The sequence below is a fragment of the Haemorhous mexicanus genome, chromosome 26 (genome assembly GCF_027477595.1).
Source record: "Haemorhous mexicanus isolate bHaeMex1 chromosome 26, bHaeMex1.pri, whole genome shotgun sequence".
In the NCBI taxonomy this organism is placed as follows: Eukaryota; Metazoa; Chordata; class Aves; order Passeriformes; family Fringillidae; genus Haemorhous; species Haemorhous mexicanus.
Genome location: NC_082366.1, coordinates 162,314 through 184,912, shown reverse-complemented (window position 1 = coordinate 184,912; position 22,599 = coordinate 162,314). Strand labels below are relative to the sequence as shown.

The following is a 22,599-nucleotide window of genomic DNA, read 5'->3' as shown; positions in this document are numbered from 1 at the left end:
GATGGCGGCGCAGGGGCCTGGTGGTGGCCGCTGTGCCCCGGCGCTGCCGCTGCTGCTGCTTAGTCTGTCCGCGTTCGCCCTCCCGCCGTCGCTCGCCGCCGCCTCCGAGCCGCCGCCGGCCGCCCTCCGCGCTGGCCACGCCGCCTCCTCGCTGCCCGCTGCTGCTGCCGCCTCGCGCACCAGGTAAGCAGCGGCGGCCCCGCCGCGTCCGACCCCGGACCGGTCGTGCCCCCCGAGATCTCCCCTGCCGTGCGGTGTCCCCACCGTGTCTTGGCCATCAGCTGGTAAAAGGGCCTCCTTCGTCTACTGGTGCTTTTTTGAATCCTTTTTGGAAGGTGTCATCGCAGCTGTCCGAGAGTTTTCGTCTGTAGAATATCCTGTGCTGTAACGGACCCCACAGCGATCATCCAGCTCCCAGATGCGTTATTTTCCCCTACTTTTCCAGAGCGCGTCCTCCTGCCTCTGTGTCCAGCTTACAAGAGTTAGCCTGAGTTACATGCCCGTGGTTTCACCATTTTCACCACACACCTCATAAGCAAGATTCTTCACTCCTTGACCTGCTGCAAGAAAGGGTCTTTTCATGTGCCACCTTGCCAGGAGACCCTAGTGGCCCCTCCAGCCCTTGCAGCACACACTGCTCTGATTTCCCATACTTCTTCTCCTTCTGAGTGCCACAAATTCAAAAATAGGAACAGCTTTCTTCCCAAGTTTCATCGCAGGACTATAGGGTAAAAAAGAAAAACGTGTAATAGTCTCAATATGCTCCCAGAAAAAATGGTATTTCTTTGTTCTCCCCAGATACCTTTTGTATGATGTAAACCCCCCTGAAGGGTTCAACCTTCGCAGAGATGTCTACATTCGCATTGCTTCCCTTTTAAAGACCCTGCGGAAAAGTGAAAACTGGGTGTTGGTTCTGCCTCCCTGGGGACGTCTTTATCACTGGCAGAGCCCTGATATCCTCCAGGTCCGGATCGCTTGGTCTGAATTCTTTGATATCCCAAGCCTCAACAAGAACATCCCTGTGATCGAATATGAGCAGTTCCTTGCAGGTGGGGTATAGGATCATGCAGTCTACAATTAATTAAATATTTGATATGGTTTCCTAAGCAGTTTGTTCTTATAGGGGCTTTTATCCTTTTATGTAAAAGAAAAAATCATAGAGGTGGCAAGAGGAGGGATGGGAAGGAGTTTTGCTGAGCTACACAGCCACTAGGATGGAATAACCCAATTACTTGGCAGCTTGTTTGATGTAGCACTGCTGCCCCCTTGACTTCTGGGACCCCTGAAGATAGACAATTAATGCCTGTGGTATTTCTGTGTGGTTTTGACCATAATGACAAGACTATAAGGAGAGAGGCAGCTTGTTGAAATGCAGACTAGCCACCTTTTTCCTGGATATGGTGGTTGGACAGTAAAAGTTGTAAATCAGGTTCTTCCCTAAACTTATTTTTTCATTGTTGATATTGCACATACTTGAAATATCCCTTGCTTTTTGTGCCTAAGAGAAAGGCTTTCCATAAGAAAGTGAAGTTGGTTCCTTTAGGATTTAATGCCATGTTGAGCTAATCACCAAATGTTCAATTGGTGAACACTGCACGCTGGCATGTTCAGCAAAGGAAATAAAGGCCACCAAATGTCACACCTCTGCAAAGAGCTCTGAAGGGAAAGCTGTTCCCTGCCTTCCAAGAAAATGCTTGTAGAGACCCTGAACTTTAGGAGAAGAGCTTGTACTTGGCAGTTTTCTTGGAGGCGCTCCTCCTGTGGCAGCTGCTTACAGCACTGAAAACCTGTGTGCTTTACCCAGCACAGTGATGTGTTTTACCCAGGTGACAGTGATTCTCTTGTGTTTGGCACATTAAATCACACAGAGCTGGGTGGGATCACATTGCCTGACCCTTTTAGCTTTTCTGGCTCTCACAGAACTTCCTTTCCCTCTTTACAGGGAAAATGGAGAAGAGAGAGTAGTGTAATATTCGCATTTCTAGCAGATTTTTAACTGCAACTGAATGCTTACAAATCCTTTGCTTTGCCTTCTGTTCAGAGTCAGGTGGGCCCTTTATTGAACAGGTTTATGTGCTACAAGGCTATGCAGAAGGATGGAAAGAAGGAACATGGGAAGAAAAAATAGATGAAAAACCATGCATTGATCAGCTGATGTACTCTAAAGACAAACATGGCTACTACAGGTAACATCAAGCATTCCTTCTGGTCTTTTCAGTTGTATTCAGAGAGATATTTGCCTGCTGTAGATATGTGGGTGCCTGGACTTCACTTTGTTTTTAAAAAGCCTGTGAATAGTAAAACGTATTGACATGAGAAGATGTAAATTCTGTAAAGTTGTTGCTATGCTGAAAAGCGGCATAAAGGAGGTGGCTGGTTTGTTTGTATCATATGTAGTTTTTTAGGATGTTTTGTTCTATATATGGCATTAATTTAAAATACAAGCCTGTGAACCAATCCTTTGTGTTCCTGTTTAGGGGCTGGTTCTGGGGTTATGAGGAAACGCGAGGCCTAAATGCCTCTTGCTTGTCTGTCCAAGGATCTGCCTCTATTGTGGCTCCCATCCTTCTGAAGAACACTTCAGCACAGTGAGTTGCCTTGTATAACTACTTATTGTTGTATTATTGTTGTATAACCCCATTGCTAGGTGGGAAGAGCAGGGGGAATTTAAAGAGTTGTCCACTGTTGAGATACTTCATCACTGAATTATTGTACTCTGTTAAAATAAAAGAAATTTACAAAAGAAATTTACAGCGCAAGAAACACTTAACTGTAAGTTTAGTTAAAAGATTACAGTGCTAAAACCTAGGAGCAAATAGCCTTGAGCTCCTTTATATTCCCTCTCAGGCAGCTTTTGTGACTCCTGCCACCAAGGTATCATCAAATATCCCCTAGATCATGCAGTGGAAGAGATACTAAACCATCAGCTGTTCTATATTCTACTCCACAGCACATGTAATTTTACATCTCTGGCACATTCCCCCTCAGCAGTCTTCTCTGCAGTGGGAAGAGTCCTGGCTCCATTAGTTGTTCTCCATGTGAAAGCCATTCCATGCCTTTAGTTGTCACCACTGCCAGTCTCCAAACCTTATCGAACCAGTTCAGCAGGATCCTGCACACTCAGTGTGGGTAAACCTGTTACATTGCAGTACAAATGGCATGTTCTGTCAAGTGCTCTCTTGCTTTTCTGCTAATTCTTGAAACACAGGTTACTTAATTTGACCTCTGAGTGTTGCCTTGATGTTGGCATCAAACTGTCCTCATTCCTGACCATCAAGACCTTTAGTTATTAGATGAAGCCAGGTTTTGTTGTGGGTTTTTTTGGTTTTTTTTTTTTTTTTTTTTTTTTACTACACTCACTCCTATGTTAGAATTCATCTGCCATTTCATTGGGCAGTGATCAGACTTCTCTAATTCTTCATAGTTGGCCTTAGCTGCTCTGAGGAATTTAAAATAATTAAGCTGTGTTACCTAATTTCATGCCCTTCTGTAGGTTGTTTAGGAATATGGTGAAGAGACCTTCTACTTGTGACCTCCATCTGTGGTGGGAACCATACATTTATCCCTGTCTCTAAACTTTTTTTTTTTTTTTTTAATCCATGCAAGAACCTTTCTGTGCCAAGTTTTCTTAAAAACTTTTAATGAAGGCTGTCAGGAAATCTTGTTAGGCAATGTCAGTGAGATGTCCCTTATCTTCATGTGTGCCAGTGTCTTCAAACTACTATGATTGTTCAGAGCTCTGATCTCCTATATTGCCCTTCAGGCTGTACAACCAGTTGTGTGGCCCTAGGACTGGATTTTATACTCCTCAAGTGTGGTCACTTCAAGGAAACTTCTCAATGCATTTCTATTAGTAACCTCAATCACCTCCAATCATCCTGTTGATGATGTAGTGCTGCTTCTTCACCAGCACAGTCTAGTCTGTTCCCAGGTGGTTTAGGGGCTTCTGTGCAGGTGTCCAGCTGATGATCAGCAGTGGTAATCCAAGGTTGATTGGTTATTTGCTTCCTCTCTTTTTAGTAGAAGGAGATGCAAATAATGACCTTGATCCCTTTTAGCAGAAGAATTTCTCTGTGTGTTTTCTTATCAGTGTGCTCACAAACTAAATCTTCATCTCTTATGCTCTAGAATACTTGAAGCTCTCAAAGTCTCTTCTCTTAGAACTTTGATTGATAGTGCAGTTATTTTTCCAGTATGCAATCCTGAACTGTGTTTATTTATGAGAAGGGCAAGCTGCTGTCTACTACCACACATGTTGGTAATGTCTCTGTGGTTTTTGATCTATTGTTTTACTGTAGGACATTTTATTCTACACATGGAAAACACCACCTCTGGGTTTGTTTTCTTGATCTTCTGCTTGCTCTCAGAGGCTGTCATGTGCTCTGAGGCTGAGCATTATCATACAGGTCACTTCTCCCCTTTAGATCACTCTCCCTGTTAGAAATCTAATTTCTCCTATAGCATCTATTATAAAGACTGTGAGGGGTGGTTAATGCTTGTTAGTGTTTAACTTTCAGCGTCAGGATACCATTTATTAGGGAAGAGGGCAGGCACAGGGAGTGGCATGGTTCCCTTCTCTCCCTAGCAGACTGTGGGTCACAATATGCCTTGTAGAGAACTAGCATTTGCCTCCTAGGAGCCTCATTCCCCATGTTCCATTAGCAAACAGACTATAGTCTGTGCTTTATCTTAGCAAATGTGTAAAGAAACGTCATAACGTAAATTCTATTCCTAAGGGAACTGCACTCAGTTTTACAATTTTCAATAGGTCAGTGATGTTAGACAGAGCTGAAAACCTTCTTCATGACCACTACGGAGGGAAAGATTATTGGAATGTGAGTATTTTACAGATAGCTTCTCTAGACTTTTTCCTTGGCTCTGCTAAAAATTCAGTAACCAATGTGTGCTTCAGTTTTGCCTCAGATTTCTTGTCTTGAAAGTCACTTGTGTCTTCTGTTTCAGCAATGTGTGCTAACATGATTTTCAGGCTGCTGTGGATTAATGTGACACAGGAATTTGCCCTGCTGTCTTGTGCCTAAAGGCCCAGTGCTGGAGGTCATGGTGATTAAAAGGACCTCCCGTATATAACACATCTACAAGCAGAAGGGAGCAGTTTCTTATCTTAGTCAACCTCAAGATTAGTCTTTTCAAAAGAATTCTGTAAAGTGCTCATTATTGTCCCAAATCCCTCCCCACTGGCTTCAAAGGAAAACTTCCAATGGGTTTCAAGGCAAAGGTCTATGGTAAAATAATTCCTTTCATAAAAGTTTTAAGAAAATGTTAAGATTCAGACACAGGAAAATGGAACGTGCTACGGTGTGCTTGATATAGTTGAAATTCCTGAGAAAAACTGATTGTCATGGTACTACAAAACAAATTACACAGACCTTGGTCTTGTAAACATCTGGCTATTCACTTGAGATATGGCATGTTTTCAGAAGTGGACCAAACACTAGTTTGCTAGCCAATAATTATTCATTGAGAGTGACCTCTCAAAGAAAGAAATGCAACCATATTTGAGTATGACTTGTTCTGTAAAAGGAGACATGAAATCCACGTGGCTCCATAGCACACATTTCTTAGCAGTGGCACTTTAAACATTGCCCCAGTGGTTTTGCCTGATGTCCAAACAAAAATGTACTCGCTGCAGCATGGGCCCAGGGCCTCTTCTCTTTTTGCCATGTTCCTCTGAGAAGCATCTCTCCCTTCTCTGTTTCTTTGCAGACAAAAAGGGAAAACCTGGTATTTCCATAATTCTTTTGCCTGCTTATACAGCCACAAGTGGCCTTTTTATTCAGTGGTAACTGCATCACAGAATCTTAGAGATTATTACTCACAGGTTAAGGAAATAATTCCTTTTTTGTCATTTTTCCACTGAATTTCATAGGCATGTCTGTGGCTAGATGCATAATATTTTTAAAGCAGGTTTTATTCTTAAAGGTGTTTAGTACGCTAAAATGTTTGCCCAGCTTTTGTTTCCAGAAGTAAGGTACATTGCTAGGGTGTTTAATTGGATGTATCATATGTTCTGTTGTGTAAATAACTGCAGTGTCCTCCCTATAACCATGTATTGCAGGGGCAGGTGAGTATGCTGGTTATAAATGTGGTGGTAATTAGAAATAAACTATTAAAGCCTGGATAAAATCGTTGCTTAGAGTACTGCATGGATGTTCCAGAAGTAACTGTATCCTGGAAGTGCTGTGTGTGTGAAACTGTCTCCACCTACTCATTTTTAGCTCTCCTTTTTCTGACTCAGTGTCTGCTCTTACTCCAACAGACCCGTCGGAGCATGGTGTTTGCTAAACACCTCCGTGTGGTGGGAGACAAGTTTAGAAAGCAATACCTTCAATCCACTGATGAGTCAGACAGCACTCAGTACAAGGAGGACTGGACACAGATGAAGGTAAAATCCTTAACGGTCTGTTTCCCATAACAAATATTTTATTTGTGTATTCCTGGCTGTGTGCTGCAGGGCATATTGGAAGGTACACATGAGCAACACACTTCTGTTCGCATCGAGGTGGACACACATGTTCCTCATGCACCTTCTTCTCCCCATGTGACACAAGCTAACAGAGTCTGTCGAGGTGTGCCTGTCTGGTTCTGAGGGCCAGATCTTTGTTGCTGTCATTTCAGTAAAGGAAATTTGAATTTCTTCCTGTTTTCAGTACTACGTGTGGGTGTAAAGTTCAGCTGCCACCTGCCAGTTGAGGATTTATTTGGTCAAGGAGAGGAATTTTTGCTTACAAAGACTTGGCACTCCAGTTTCTCTTGCGTGATGGTGGCCACCCAAGATCTAAATGTTGCAACAAGTGTCCCAAGCTACTTGCAGTCCATACTTGAAAATTTCTGTCTGCAACTAGAGAGATTCTGTGCCTTATCCAGAGATGATGCATTCTGGTTTTTCAGTGTGAACAGTGATCTTCTCAAGTTTTAAAGTTTCTATCTTTCTCTCGTAGGTTAAGACAGGAACAGCTCTAGGTGGCCCATACCTTGGGGTTCATCTCAGAAGGAGAGACTTCATTTGGGGTCACAGAGAAGATGTGCCTTCCCTCCAAGGAGCAGTAAAGAAAATCCACAGCCTCTTGGAGACACTTAAACTTGAAAAAGTTTTTGTAGCCACTGATGCTGTTGAGGAAGGTAGGCAGATCACAGTCACTTCAGGATTGGTAACTTCTGAGGAGTGCAGCAATTACCACTGGCTCCCCTCCCTCCCTGCAATGCTGTGGATTTCACAACTGAATTGTAAAAATTTGTTGGTAGATTTTGGTGTCACTTGCTCTGTAACTGTTCATCTGGGATTTCCTTAAACAAACACATTGTGTGACAGCAGCAAGTTGCTGTTCGTAATGTAGAGATAAATTCATATCCTTCCTTTTTTAAGAGATTGAACTGCTCAAGAAACTGCTGCCTGAGATGGTGAGGTTTGAACCCTCTCTGGAGGAGCTGGAACTCTATAAGGATGGGGGCTTAGCTGTGATTGACCAGTGGATTTGCGCACATGCAAGGTAGCAAACCTGACTTTTATTCAGCCAAAGCTTATTATTCAGCACTGTCACTAAGCTGAATATGATTTTTGTCCCAAGGTTGTTTACAAATAGTGTAAGACATTATATAATCAATTATATAATTGAGATGTGTATAGTAGATGTGTAATGGTTATATTGTGTGTGCATATATGATAATTTTATCATATCATTTCATTGAACTGAAATCTAATTACTTGCATTTTAAAAACTTGCTCTCCCCTCACAAACCCTTTTTAATTTTTTTCCACAGGTATTTTATAGGCACCTCAGTTTCAACATTTTCCTTCCGAATCCATGAAGAAAGGGAGATCTTGGGATTTGATCCAAAAACAACTTACAACCGATTTTGTGGTGAAACAGAGAAAAACTGTCAGCAGCCAGCTCACTGGAAAATTGTATATTAAACACAGAGAAACACAAAGGTTTTGATACTGTTAGAGTTCAAAATTATGAGGAAAAATCGTGGGGAATTACTTGCCTTGTAACGAAATATGACCCAGTCCTGTACTCTCAGTTCCCGCTCCCCTTCCAGTGTGGGTATGACATAGGGTAGCTATACTGCTCAGTGTGTCTGGCCCTCTCAGCATTTCTATGTGGCTGCTGCACCTGGGTCCCCCCAGTATGTTCTGCACTTGCTGCCGTGTGATCCCACATGCACCAAATGGGTTGCTAAAGCCCACAGGGGCCTCTTGGCTGCAGAGCTGTGATGGGAAGCAGCAAAGCAATGCCCAGGATGCAGCAGTTCAACCCAGCCTCACCTGCTGGAGCATTTCTTACCTGTCCATGGTTCTCTCTGTGGGTCTGTGGTCATTTTTTAACTGTATGGCTGGGGGTCCTGGCCATGTCACCAGGAGTGCTCACCCTGGGAGCGCTAGTCTCTACCCAGGGAGGAGCCAAGCCGCCACTGGAATAAAAACAGGGGGAGCTCTAAGGGCCTGCAAGGCCCATCCTTTGGGGATTCATCTTTCATGTAAAGGCACATTGCCTAGCAAAGAGAGAGACTGGGACCTGGTGGAGCAGGGCCAAGATTCCATTTTCCTGAGGCAGCTCTCCTCTGCCTGCTGTAGCACTGATTAGGGGAGGGTGGGTGTATTCAGCACTGCTGCTGGAAGGTGAGCAGTGCTGGTGGCCCTCTCAGGAGGGTCCTGGTTGCTTCAGGGCCTTGATTTTCCACTGGTTTATGTACACAAAGGAAAGACATGCAGAAGGCAGAACCATCATCACAGCCCTATACTCAGGAGTCCATCAGCCTTCCCCACAGTGAAGGTGGTTAAACCCTTCAACTATTCTGCAAAACTCAGCACCACTGCAGATCTACAGGAGAACAGCAGTTTATCCACAGGGGGCTTCTGACACACGCTGCCCATTATGTGGCCAGAGGAATCCGAGTGCTTATTTTGTGTTTCTACAAGTGTGGCCAAAGCCCCACACACAGAGCAATAACAAATTCTCACGCTATACCAATAGAAACAAACATTTAATAACATTATTTCTTAGACAACTGTGGGGGATAAAATCCAATGCAAAGAAAAAAAAATCTAAATATAAAAAATGAAGGTGCTGGTGAATACTGATACAGTGTTTCTGCTTTTGAGCTCAGTAGATGTTTTTTTTCTTTCCTCCTTCCCTTCTTGTATGAGCTCCCTTTAATTTTGTTACATTTGTGTTTTTGTCATGTATTTTTAGCTAAATAATACTGATGATGTCAGTCATACAGTGCCCAGGATTCATCTCATAAGTCATCCCTGCTGCTCAGGTCTTAGCACATCAGGGTGCAGCCCCTGGTGCTGCTGTTCCCAATCGCTGCAAAGTTTCAGGTGAGCGTTTAAAGTGTCCCCTTGCTGTTGGCTGGAGTCCAGCAGTGCCTCTTCATCACTATTGAGTCCCTTTCTGGTGTCCAGGTTAGCCTAAGCTTCTAACACTCTGGATTCATGGGACTGGGGATTCCAGCATGCACCACAGAAGTTTTTTCAGGGAAATCCCTTGAGCCCCAAATCCATGTGCATCCAAAGCAAAAATTCCTGGGAGCTGAAGGCAACAGGATGCTTTTTGAGAATTTTGAAGTATTCAATGTGTCATAAATGTTAGGATTGAATGAATGCCAATTGTTCAGGATTGTGTTTGGAGTTGCTGGTTTAGGGATGGCCAGGTCTGGATTTGTAGGCACTGAGAGTTCCTTGTATCAGGCTTAGGTTTGGATTTGTGGGACTTGTTGGAGAAAAGAAGGAAATGGAAATGTGCAGCTCTGTTCTTGGAGAAATTATCAGGGTGGGAGAAAAGAGGGTGTGGAACTGCTGGGAGTTCTTGGAGTGAGAGGATCCAAAAATGGGAAGAAAAAGCTGTGGAACAAAGCCCAAAAAGGGGCAGGGCAGTGGGGGTGCCATGGGGGAAGGAGGAAAAGAATCGCTCCAGGAATCCGGCAGGGGCCAGGGGAGGATCATTTTCCATCCACTGGCTCTTGGTGGAATCCTAGTAATGAACATGAAAGAAAATGGTTCATTTGTTATTAGGTTTGGAATGAAAGGTGCCTTTCCAGAGGGGAATATTCACCTGCTAAAATTCTGTTGAATAAAGGAAGAGAGGGAGGAAGTAGCTGGGGAGTGAACAGGTGGCTTTTTGGTGGATACAGGGAAAGACGGAGGAAGGGGCTTTTAGGTAAAGTGCACCTCATGGGTACCATCAGGAAAAGCCAAAACTGCCCTTTTTTCCAAGCTCTGACATTCCAGAGGAGTAATCAGTGGTTAGCACATCTATTTCTACGTTCCTTGTATGCCCAGTGCTTTGTTGGAAAGAGATAATATTAGGAAATGAACAAATCCAGGGATGTAATTCCTTATAGTAAAGCCCTGCGGCCCAGGTTTTCATAGTCTTCCAGCACCCAAAGGCAACAGAGGGAGTCCTGGAGGAAGTGGAAAATGCTGTCACTCCATTCGTGGAACTCCTGGGACATTGCAAGCAGCAGAAGCAGTAAGAACAGAGTTGGAACCAGACTCCAGCTGGGTAAGGCAGACACCAAATCCTTTGGAATTAGAACTGGGCAGGGGTGAGAAGAATTAATATCTAGACTTGTACCCCTATGGATTCCTGAGCAGGATCCCAGCAAGGAAGGCTGTAGGGATACTCCACAAGAAAGTCCAAACTGGGAACTGTTCCCTGATGGGAGCAGCAAGCCTTGGAATTGCCTGAAGGCGAGAAAGAGGGTTCCTTTCAGCACAAGGATCAGCTGTCAAACGTGGTGATGTTATCAGACAATTCCTCAGGAGTGTTTAGTTCCCAAGTCAAGTCAATCTCCTGCCTTGTGAAGCTCCTAAATCTTGGAAGAACCCAACTGACATAGGGAATGGACTGGCAGAGAAAACTGCTGGGGAATTGTAGGGAAAATCATCCTAACAGAGGGCCTCCTTTTGAACAGGAATGGTGCAAAAATGATCCAAAAGAACAGGAGTCAAAAAGGATTTACGTATTCCTTGGAGACCACAATCCAATGGCAAGGCTGAGAGAAGGGAACAAAGCCTGCAAATGAGCCAAATCTGCCAAAAACCTCAAATGGCCACATCCTGGCATTGTTATGAATTGAAGCAAACTCCAATAAGCTTAGTCCAATTGGAATTTATTAATTACAGCAAGCAAGGCATAAGCAAAATCAGCGCTGGGTGACAGGGGAGCCTCCGCTCGCCAAGGACGGCCGCACCCACTGTTCGATACAGTCTAACTTTTATACTGTATCTGTTCTCGTTGGGGACGTGTCCAGAAAGTACTCTGCGCATGTGTCTTCTTGGTGCTAAGGGGTCGTCCTCTGCTGATAGTCGTCTGATGAAGGCTGCTAGTCCTCCCCGGCCGTCCTCTGGTCGACTCCTCCTCATCTAGTGGTCATACCTAAAATTCTAGAACTTATGGTTTATTGAGCAAGCATTTATTAAGCAAAAATATTTTAAGCAAGCATTTATTAAGCAAAAATATACTTGTGATTGTATGCGGTTTTGGTTACACGTGGTTTTAGGTCTAAGTGTTTTATTCCCTCTATCTTTAGCCCTTTAGTGAACAGAACATGAACAAAACACACCAGGTTCCACCACAGCATTGCTGAGGAGTTCAGCCAAGCACCAAGCAAAAGGTGAGCCCCTATGGAATCCTTAATGGGAGACCATATCCAGCTGTGACTCTTCCTGGAGAAAGCCATGGGATAGGTTATCTCAGTTTCAGAGAATATGTAATTTCCTTGAGAAAATCACTTTGATCATTGCATAACTTTTTTGTTTGAGCCTCAACAGTCACCTGGGATATCCAAGTCCATTCTCCCTAGCAGGGAGACTGAGAGTATGTCCAGACATGGAGAATTTCTGGGAGATGCCCGGAGAAGAAAGAGGGCTCCAGCTTTGTAGGTCTGTGTCATAACCCATCCTGTCTGCCACTCCTGTTTGATCCCAGTGGATTTGTCCTCTTGGATACAACCTCAGCAGCACTAACTGCTTGGAATTAAGCACCTTTTGGAATTTTTTTTCCATCTGTCTTGGTTTGGAAAGACAGGTTTCTGCTAAGGAAGGCAGGAGACTCCCCTGAAATGGAAAATGTAAACCCCCTCCCTCCAAATTGTTATAAATTTAAAATTAAGGGGCTCTCAGGCAAAGATACAGGAGTAGGAATAATAGTTCTTTATTAGGGAAGAAAACAAAAATTAAATAAAAAATGCAGTATTACAAAACAACACTGACAGAGTCAGAATATGACCTGACACCCTGTTGGTCAGGGTGGTGGTAACAGTCCAATCGAAATGGTGGCTGCAGCCTTCCTGGAGTGGCAGATGTGGTTCTGTTGAAGCAGTGATCCTGTAAGAAGGGTGTCATTTTCCTCTGAAGATCCGGTGGTGGTGTAGATGGGCCTGGTCTTCTGTCACTGACATGTTTTATGAAAAATCCTTTCCTTAGGATTTTTCCCTCCTGAGAAGCTGAGAGGCCTCAGGAACAAACTGTAAACAATTCTTATCTGCTGCTGTGGAATGCAACAGGGGGAATCTGTGATTGGTCTCATCTGGTTGTTTTTAGTTAAGGGCCAGTCACAGATCACCTGTGCAGACTGTCTCAGTCAGAGACAAGCCTTTGTTATTCATTCCTTTTCTATTCTTAGCTTAGCCTTCTGATGAAATCCCTTCGTCTGTTCTTTTAGTATAGTTTTAATATATTATCTATCATAAAATAATAAATCAAGCTTTCTGATACACGGAGTCAACTTTCTCGTCTTTTCCCTCATCCTGGGACCCTTGTGAACAATACTACAAATGGTGACCCTGAGTGAAAAAAGGAGCACCACCACAAAAGGTGAACACCGAGGACAGAACTGACAGATGGTGCCTCGAGTGAAGAAATCACCACAATTGGACTCTGAGTGAAGAAGAATTCTTCATTTGGTAAGCCCAGAGGAGCATTACTACATTTGGGTAAACCCCGAGTGTGTGGCATTGATGGTCATCTACACAAGTGACCACAGAAGTGGCTTCTAGCCAGGAGCTGAAGAACTGCAGATCCTGAAATTGGACAGAGTTCACAGTCAAGGCTGGCCACAGAGAGAACCTTTTGAAAAGTCTCCGAGACAAGATGTCTGGAAGTCTTCGCGGCACAAAGCGGCCTGCTGAAGCCCAGAGGACACTGTCACAAGGTACTGTCAACTCTTCCCTTCCTGAAAATGCTTCCCTTCTTGCAAGGCAGATTTGGATGTGGACAAGGGTACCTACGGAGGTGGAGGTTCCATTCTCTCCCTCAGAGGAGAAACTTATTGGCCTCTGGCAAAAATGGGGTCATGAGGACAGAGTTCTTATGGTGAAGAGACATTTCTATGAGTTTTTCAGGTGGGCAAAGCACCATGGCTTTTTCACTGATGTGCTGTATGCCCTTGATTCATACATATGGTGTGAAAAATGCGTATTTTATGACTGGCTTTTCACAAATATTAAAATGAATATTATATGTATTGTGTTAGAAAGTAATGCTGTATTAATTCTCTTCAGTAGTGTGTTAAATATAGTTTTAGGTTATAAAAATTGTTAAAATAGAAACTGTGCTACGTAGGGTACTTTTTTGTTTGAAGAAAGGACTTGCAGCGAGATAGCAGCCACAGGACACCTAAATCTTTCGGAGAAAAAGAATTTATTGCTCCCTTATCAGAAGAAACGAACTTCTTCCCGCCTCGGAGGCGCTGTTAGGATTAGGAGGAAGAAGTGGACGATGACCAGGCCGAATCCTGTGTTTGAATGGAATTTATGCATCATGCATGAAGTGTATGAATAAGCAACAAGCTGTTGTTTTTAAGGGTTAATCCTTTGTTAACGGGTGTCCTTTTTCGGGCTTGTGCTGCCCAGAAAAAGGTACCCGGACGTCCGTAACTCTTTGTTTTTATTGTCTCATATTGTCTTAATTCAAATTGTCTAAATTATTATTACTCTAATTGTACTATTATTTTTATAACTATTTTATTACTATTAAATCTTTAAAATTTTAAAAAACAAGTGATGGGTGTTTTTCACATATGGGAATGCATGGAATTAATTATCCGAGACCTTTTTTACCGGGGACTTGGATTTCCTTGGGTTTATCCGTCATTCAGAACTCTCTTCCCAGTTTTAAAACGGAAAGCGTCTGCATATCAGTGGATTGTGGATTGCTGAGGTATGGCTCCCTTCTCGCTGGAGCTGGCAAGAGAGGAACCTGTGCAAAACCACGGCCTGCAGGTTCCCAGCCCCCCCGAATCGCAAGGGGGGGGAGGGGGGCGAAGCTTTGCCCGCAGCAGAAGAAAAGTTTTTTTCTGCGCCTTTGGAGCATGCTCCAACGGAGCCGCTTCCCCCCCATCTCTGCTCTCAGCGGTGAGGTGAGTTGGCTCCACCGCCCGAGCCGGAGCCGCGGGCCCCACCCCAGCCCGCCCCGCGGGAGGTGCCAGTCCCCGCGGCCCCTCCCGCGGCCTCGCTCGCAGCCAGACCGGACCCGTCGCCTCCAGTAGAGCTTGTCGGCGTTCCCGTGGCAGAAGCACCGCCTCCCGCGGCTTCGCCCGAGTTGCTAGGCGACACACTCGACAGCAGCGATGATCGACGGCAGCCCGTCCCGGAGTCGGGACCTGCCGCCCCTGTCCCTTCTCCTTCTGCATCGCAGCCGGCAATTGCGTTCACAGCAGCACCGGTGGGCGCCGGCCCCGCGCCCCTGCCGCCCCCCGCGGCTGTCCCGCCGCCTCCCGTGTCGGCTCCGCCGGCTTTGCTGTCTGCGCCCGCGCTGCAGCTTCCGGTACCCGGAGAAGACGCGGCTGCTGTCCCCAGCCTGGCGGGGGATGCGCTCCCCCCGGCTTTGCAGCCCCCACCGACCACCGCGGCGGCCCTGCTTTCGTCTGCCACGCCGGTGGAGGAGGCTGAGGTTGAGAACCACCAAGCAGAACCATCATCGGAGCCGCCCGTGGCCCCGCCGCCCCTCGCGGCAGCTGCCGCGGCGCCTGCGATTAGCCTGAATTCCCCCCTGAGCTTTTCGGGCTGTCCCGAGGCTGCCCCTGCGGGGGGAGCTGGGGCTGGGGAAGGCGATGCCGGCCTGCCCCTCCGTGGGGGGGTTGTGGCTCGACAGCTGATTGCGGGCTCAGCCCGTCTGCCTGCTTTCAAACTCAGCGTTTTTCGTGGGCCGGTTCGGGTGTGGTTCGGAAGTTCCCGCTGGGGGTTGGAATGCCTGACTCCCCCTGCGCGCCCCAGCACCATGGGGGAGGTGGCTCCTGAGGGTTCTGCCTCTGGTCCCCAGCCTGGTGGGGGTGGTACCGAGGGGCAGAAAGGAGAAGCACCTTTTGCATTTGTGTTGCAGAGGCAGGAGAAACAGTGGAAAGTGAGCATCGCACGCTGGCTGTGGGGAAAAAACATCCCCCGACCTGAGATGAAGTTTCTCGGGAAAGCTTCTCTTCCCCAGCTGCTGGTCTGCACCAGTTCAGAGGGGATGAAGCGTTCAGTCACTCGTGCTGCCCAGGCATTGGCAGCAGAGTGCCGGGTTGTGAGACCACAGAGCCCGCTCCGTGGACCAGGTCTGGGCCGTTTGGCTCGGTTCCCTGGGCCAGGGCCACTGCCCGGCCAGTGCCTGTTCGGTTTGGGGGCTTTGCTTCCCCTGTCAGGACCTGGGCCACCGTTCTGTAGGCCAGGTCTGGGATCCCTGCAGGGCCTCAGTGGCTCCTCTCTGCTGCTGCTCTTTCGGACAAAAAAAAAAAAAAAAAAAAAAAAGAGTTGAAAGAGCTAGCATCTCAAAAAGCAATTAAAAGCCAAAATTTTGCAAGCCTGTTTCAGGACCAAAAGGGACTTTCAGCGATGTCAAAGGGGAACATCTTCAGATCTTCAGTTTGGACTTTTTCCTGAAACTCAGCTGTTTGGACTTGAAGCAATGAACTTTCTTTGACTGTTTTTGCATTTTCTTATATCTTAAGATTGTTTTGGTGATGTGATGGAATTTGGTGTTTTGCAGGTGAAGAATCTCCCTGATGGTTCCACACCAGCATTTGATTGATGTTTTGATTGGCAACACATAGCCTCTCAGGTGCTTGTTCTTTCCTCTGCATGGCCCAGCAGATGAAATTGCAAACACTTTTCTTTTTAATTTATTTAAAATAAAAAGGGTGAGATGTCACTGACATGTTTTATGAAAAATCCTTTCCTTAGGATTTTTCCCTCCTGAGAAGCTGAGAGGCCTCAGGAACAAACTGTAAACAATTCTTATCTGCTGCTGTGGAATGCAACAGGGGGAATCTGTGATTGGTCTCATCTGGTTGTTTTTAGTTAAGGGCCAGTCACAGATCACCTGTGCAGACTGTCTCGGTCAGAGACAAGCCTTTGTTATTCATTCTTTTTCTATTCTTAGCTTAGCCTTCTGATGAAATCCCTTCGTCTGTTCTTTTAGTATAGTTTTAATATATTATCTATCATAAAATAATAAATCAAGCTTTCTGATACACGGAGTCAACTTTCTCATCTTTTCCCTCATCCTGGGACCCTTGTGGACAATACCACAGTCTTCCTCTGAGAATCCAGTGGGAAAAGCCCAACTGCGGTGTTCCAAATCTCACATTATATCCAGGAAGGAATGTTTGGCTCCTCCCTCTGGGTGGAGCTTCTTACAATGGGATGCTGTAATTTTATCAGCCTTGCAGTGACACTCACTGGGCCATTAACCGAAGATATCTCCTGGAGGGAGGTTTGGTTGTGGAAGAGATAAAGAAAACTGCCTCACCTCTAACAGATGGTGACAGAATACACACCCCCAGCTACATCTTCGAACCTAAAACACCATGGATCTTCTCCATCCTACCCTTCAATTCTGTTGCACACAGAGGGGAAACCCAAAACTCCATTATTTCCCCTCTCTCCTTCACTTTGCCTCCCCTTTTCCTGCGAGCTTTTGACTATCCAGACTTGGATGTGAATTAGGCAGAGTCCCCTGGAAGCTCAGTTCAAGGTGGGATTAGAGCAGTGCTGGAACCACCATGGATTCTCCTAAGGTTTGGTGTGAGGAGCTGCATCTTGGGATGGGTTGAGATTTTGTGCTGTTATGGGTTTTTTTTCTGTTTGCCTTTTGGGCCACCTCAGAGAAAGAGCTTGAAACCAAACCAATTGAAGGGGATCTCCAAATTCCTTCCCAGACCTTCAGAGGAGGCACAAATCTGTGTGGATCTGAAGAAAGTGGGAATAATTGAGACTCAAGACTCTGCACTTGATTCTTTTAATGTGTTTGGAGGTGCAGGAAATGCCAAATCCCAAAGGAATTCTGTGTCTGTAACATCAAGTGCAACCCCTTTAAAGCCAAGTTCTCTGAATGGGGTTTTCCCAAGGAAAAATCCAGATGGGACATGGAAAAATGAGGATTTCCAGCCTTGACTCCACAGCTTTTGGAAAAGCTTAGTAGCCAAACAAAATCAAATTTCTATCAGATTTGTATCAAATATGATGTTTAAATCTGGGACTGCTCAGTTCCCTGGGTGGGAAAGTCCTTGAAGTACCCAAGCTGAGGCATTCTTGAGAATTCTGAGAGTTGTGTCCTTATGATTCTTAATGCAATATTTAAATAGTTACTATCGAGTTGCAACAGTATCAAGTGTATTTCTTAGAGTGTCAGAAATGTTTTTTCACCTGGAAGTGTGTTGGGATATCCAACACTCCTTATATCAGAATGAACTAGTCTTCCTTCTTTGTCTTTTTTGTCTTTCTAGATTGTGGATCACTGGGGAGAATATTTGGGATAAAGAAATGAAAGGCACAAGGGAAGATCCACGTCCCCAAGAGAATGCTTTAGGTACCATATGCAGCTTCTGAACCATGTGGATAATCCCGGCTCCCACAGAAACCTTCCAAAGCTGGAAGGGACAAGGAAGAAAATTCGAGGAACAGTGGGAAATGCTTTCTTCCGGGTCTGGATGGCATTGAGGTCAGAACGAGTTCTAAATATTGTTTGTGCCTCTCCTGTTGCCAGCCCAGGACTAAGTCAATGTTCCCTGAGTGGCTGCAGTTCCCTGTGTGTGGAGGGAGGAGGTCCATGCTGGAGAGTGAGAGAAAGGTCTCTGCTGGTGTCTGTGTCCTCAGTGGGCAGAGAGTTCTAACCTTGGCCAGATGTGTTGGTGAGTATTGAATCAATACTGCCTCCTTTTGAATGAATTGTTGTAATGGATCATCAGCAGGGACCACTTTCAGCCGGCTTTAGTTCAGTTTCTTTTTCACAAGTTTCTGATAGTTTTGACCCTGACATCACCAAACCCTCAAGTTTGCTAAATTCACCCTGAAAAGGTTCAACAAATCAGTGCTGAGGGAATTGGCAATTGGATAGCTGGGATCTTATGGCCCTTTGAGGCCACATTGGGTTCACCCCCTGATTTTGGTGCTGAGGGAAAATCCAAGTTAAGACTGATCAAAATAGGAAGCAGTTCTTTCATCAAAGTCAGCTTTCCAAACCTTTGTTCAGGATCTAAAAGAGATGGGAATACCCTTGGCAGAAAAGTGCCTGTGAGGCAAAGCAGGCTTAAAATGCCTGTGAGAAGAAAATCCAGGAGAAATGACTGCTGGCTCCTTGAGATCCTGGGCTTGCCAGGCAGATTTTGTACTGGATTGCAAGGCAGTTTTCCTGCCTCTGCCAGGGGTGGCATCCCACTGGAAAGGGGAGAGGAAAATATCCCCCTTCTTCTTCAGCACAGCCCTGGACCAGGAGTAGCTTGCCCTTATCCCAGAGTTATCCTGCTTCTGGCCAGGATCCCTCTGGTACCTTGTGTTTTCCAAGCTCCCTGCACTGATGGATCTAAACAAGGAGATCAATCCCTGCTTCTTCTCCATCCTCAATGTTCCCAGGCTCTGCATAACCCTGGCTATTCCCTATCTGACTCCTTATCTCCATCCCACCTTCTCCTAGTCACATATGGGCCTGAGATGTGTTTAGCTTCCTTTAAAGGAAGCCAAATGCAAAGAGCATCCAGCTGCACAAAAGTCTTTAGAAAAGGAATGCAAACATGCAAAGAAGGGCTGTCTTCCTGCATTTCCTGTTGTTTTTCTCTGTCCAGTTTTGGAGGGCTTTCTCTCCGTGCTTTCCTATGATCCGGGTGTGTCCCTTCCTTTGTCCAGATCCAGTCAAAGGATTGAACAACTGACTGATGGGGTCTGGGATGAGAATGGTTCTGCTAAAATTGGGGAAACAATGCTAGAAGAAAAATGAGCTTCCTTTCAATGCCTGGAATAACAATGCTGGGAAAGAGCACTTTTCTATTTGATTTGGTGTCACCTCTCCTTTTCTATGGCTAAAACTCCATGGTGAGCAATCCAAGCTGAAAGATGGAGTGCGGGAGTCTTTGATGCCACAGTGGGCTTAACTTCCCTTTTCTCCTCTCTTTCAGGACAGGAAGAACCACTGAACTTGTCCCATCCTTGCCAAGAGCTTTGGTGTTTGAACAGCCAAACCCAACCTGGTCCTGCCCATGGAGTGGGTAAGTCACAGGTTCCTCTTCTCCTCTCTGCTATGATGAACTGTGTAAGAAATGCCATTTCCAGCAGCCTGGTCTGCTGGAAAAGGGGAGAAGGAAAGAGGAAATGTGGTGCCAGAGCTGTGTCCTGCCAGGTTGTGTTTCCTTCCTTCTGAGGACAGAGTCACTGGGCCAAGATGAGTTTGCTGTGATTGCTTAGATGAGCAATTCAGGGAACAGAAAGCTTGGAACTGCAGCTGCTGCTGGAACCAGTGCTTTAGGTCTGCTTTAGGTTGCAAAGATCGAGTCCTACAGTCCCAGAGTGATTGAGGGGGTGTTGTGTTGTGTTAGGTTGAAAGTTGGACTGTTCTGCAACCCCCTCTATTTGCAATGGTTCTGCCTTGGTTCTCTCCTCCCTCCCTTGTGCTGCCAGTTATCCCAACTCCTCCCCAGTTTCCTTAGAAACTAATGTATCCTATCTCAAGTCCCTCCCTAGTTCCCTGTCCGTCACTCGGCGTTCCCACCCTTCCATCTAGAAGCTTCAGCTTGGCGCCTAATATGAGGCCCGAGGGCATCTCCAGACCCCGCAGACAAGGCTTGTAGACCCTCTGGATTTTATTCCTCGGACACCTGCTTTAAGTCTCCTTGGCCGTCAAGCTACCTCCGGTAGAGCAGACCCCTTTTTGGTGGGTAGTGCTCCCGGGGGATCAGGAACGGCAGCTCCTTGCACCCAAGGAGTCGTTCCCCCAGCAGAAGCCATTGCTCCCAGATTTCTTTTGGCCCTCGTCAGATTGTAAGTATTTCTCTTTTTCTCTCCCTGTCTTTTTATTCAGTTTTAGACCGGCATAATGCCCAGTCCCTTTCTTTGTGCCCACTGGCACTTTGCTGCGCAGCTCTCTCTCTTTTTCCGACAGGGGCTGGCGTGGGGCTTCTTATTCCTTTTCTTTAAAGTTTTTCTGGGGCGGTGGGCTGACTGAGTTGCACCACATATCTTTACAATGGGTGCTCACTTTTCTGCAGCTCAGAAGAGAGTTATTACCCAAGTTGCGGGAATCCTTGCGGGGAGCGGTGTTCATGTTCAGAAAAAAGAACTTAAAAAATTAGTAAAATGTTTTCCCAATTTCCAGAAGTTTCCCCTGACCAAACTTATGACCCAGGTTTCTGGGATGTTGTTAGTAGTAAATTACAAGAATCTGCCAGGTCGGGAGACTCTTCTTTGCTAAAGATCATATTTTGGGTTTCCCAAATCCGAATTGTGTTAAAATCCAGCTCAAAATTGGGGAAACAGTCGTCTTTACAGAGTTTAGTCCCCAGTTCTCCCCTTCCCCAGGTTCTGTTCTGTTCTTCTTCGTGCAGTTAAATTCTGCGCTCTGAGTGACTGTCCGGTATCTTTCTGACAAGACTTGTCAGAGATTTAGATGGAGGAGTTGAACTTGGGTCTGTTCCCTACCAAATCTTGCCAAGCCTGAAGGCCTGGGGTGATGACTGTTCTCAAAAAAGGTTCCTCTGTCAGATTTCCCTCAGCACTGGGTGGGAAAGGCGAGGGTTTGGATCAGAAATTCTGCAAGCAGGGCCTGTGTGACCCTTGGCTTCCTGTGTATGTGTCATTGGGCCAAAGTCAGGAGCAAAGGTTGGTTTGGTTTTAAGAATTTCAAGTAACTTTAAAACAAAATAAATAAAAATTTTCTTCTTTTTTTTATTTTAGGTGCTGGAACTGTCTTTCTGGATGTGTGCTGAGCTCTTGCTGCTGTGAACTGTGTGGCCTTAATTGCTGCAGGGTTCTATTCTTCTCACAGGGGAATTGGAAATATTTATTAATTAGAGTGCAGAGATATTTTCTGAAACCTTTCCCTTTTTTCTGCCTTTTAATGGTAGATCTTCTCTTTCTGCCTCTGAATATATGGTGATTCTCAGATGTCATTTACTGGCCCAAACTCCTTGCAGCTCCTGGGGCAGAGACAAGCTTTTCCTATTGCCGAGGTTCAGTGGGAAAATGATACTGTGTCGCACCTCCTTCAAACATTGAACTGCTCATTTTATCTTAGAGCATAGATTTAGTTGATCCTTTTTCAACAGAATGTGGTGGGCTGAACTCACCTGAATTAATAAACCATGCTTTAGATAGTTGAGGTTTTTAAAGGAAAAAAGAAAAAGCCAGCGAGCTTTTCATCTGTGGGCTTAATTGGTACTGCTCCTTAACTCAGCCACACCTTTAAGAAATGACATGGGCACATTCTAGAAACAGTGTTTCTAGTCACACTATTGTTATAGATGGATATTAAGAAAATTGGCTCTTGCATTAAGAGATAACTATTGTGTGAATATTAAGAAAAGCTTTAGTGATGTATAGTTATGTTGTTGTAGTTTAGATGTCCTCTGTTCTCCCCACAGTTCCCTTTCCCCTCCTGTATTGTTGCCATCAGAGCATGGGTTGTCTAGGACAGGTAAAAAGAAGGCTGCACATGTGCCCCTTGCATGGGGCAGTTGGGAATGGGAAAGCTCAGGGCATGCTTAGGGGGCGCAGCATGGCAACACCTCAAGATAAGTAAATGTAAACAATGTTTAGAAGCACAATAAACAGCTTGTGGTTGATTCACATTGAATCGTGCAGAGTCCTTTGTCCTCCTCAGTGTAACACAGCCTACAGCTGTTGTGTTTAGTGAGGTATACAATCTCTTTTAGTACTATTTTCTAAATCAATGTAAGATTATTAAAGGAAACGTTCAATGTCTTAGGTTTCACAGCTTACATTTAAAAAATGACACAGCTTTGTGTTTGTAATGTCTTTTCTTGAGGTATTTGAGTAAAGTCATAAGTGAATTGTCACTCTAAGGCTCTCATAGATGGTTTACTGTGCACATCTGGAGCTTGTGGTTCTCTTTTGTGAAGGTTTCTCCCCTTGGTCATCATGAATATATACAATATTAACACTATTCAGCTGCATTTTTAGAATCCTTTTTTAAAGTTAGAATATTGAAAATATAGTGAAAAATCAGTGTAAGAGATGACACGCGGTAGGTTTTATAGAAGTCAAAGGAACTGATGTTACTTTTAACATAATTCTTATCATTTGCAGAGATGGTGAAAACAATACTGGCTTAATTAAACATGGACAACAATATCTGGTAGAAAGGGT

At 45.2% G+C, this 22,599-nt stretch overlaps 1 protein-coding gene and 1 long non-coding RNA gene across 4 annotated transcripts; both read left to right on the top strand.

Moving 5' to 3' along the window:
• The first annotated feature begins 1 nt into the window (after position 1).
• Positions 2–7,950, top strand: POFUT2 (protein O-fucosyltransferase 2). Of its 2 annotated transcripts, XM_059868279.1 has the most exons (9): positions 2–183; positions 799–1,049; positions 2,042–2,186; positions 2,478–2,588; positions 4,769–4,835; positions 6,278–6,403; positions 6,960–7,140; positions 7,385–7,508; positions 7,780–7,950. In XM_059868279.1, exons 1-9 carry the CDS (start codon positions 2–4, stop codon positions 7,931–7,933), a joined length of 1,341 nt encoding a protein of 446 aa, XP_059724262.1. In that variant the 3' UTR covers positions 7,934–7,950. The 2 variants fall into 2 exon arrangements, with proteins under 2 accessions (XP_059724262.1, XP_059724263.1); XM_059868280.1 differs by lacking the exon at positions 7,385–7,508.
• Positions 7,951–17,569: 9,619 nt separating this feature from the next.
• On the top strand, positions 17,570–22,061 carry LOC132338583 (uncharacterized). 2 transcript variants are annotated; one of them, XR_009489484.1, is made up of 4 exons: positions 17,570–17,815; positions 17,993–18,137; positions 19,398–20,256; positions 21,169–22,061. It is a non-coding gene; the product is annotated as an uncharacterized LOC132338583 (long non-coding RNA). The 2 variants fall into 2 exon arrangements; XR_009489483.1 differs by having other exon boundaries at positions 17,571–18,137.
• The last annotated feature ends 538 nt before the right edge of the window (positions 22,062–22,599 follow it).

Bases quoted from the DNA above. Each gene is read 5' to 3' on its own strand.
- POFUT2 (XM_059868279.1), top strand. From the start codon at position 2: ATGGCGGCGCAGGGGCCTGGTGGTGGCCGCTGTGCCCCGGCGCTGCCG. The intron at 2,187-2,477 runs GTAACATCAAGC...GTTCCTGTTTAG, and splicing joins GACAAACATGGCTACTACAG to GGGCTGGTTCTGGGGTTATG. The intron at 2,589-4,768 runs GTGAGTTGCCTT...AATTTTCAATAG, and splicing joins CTGAAGAACACTTCAGCACA to GTCAGTGATGTTAGACAGAG.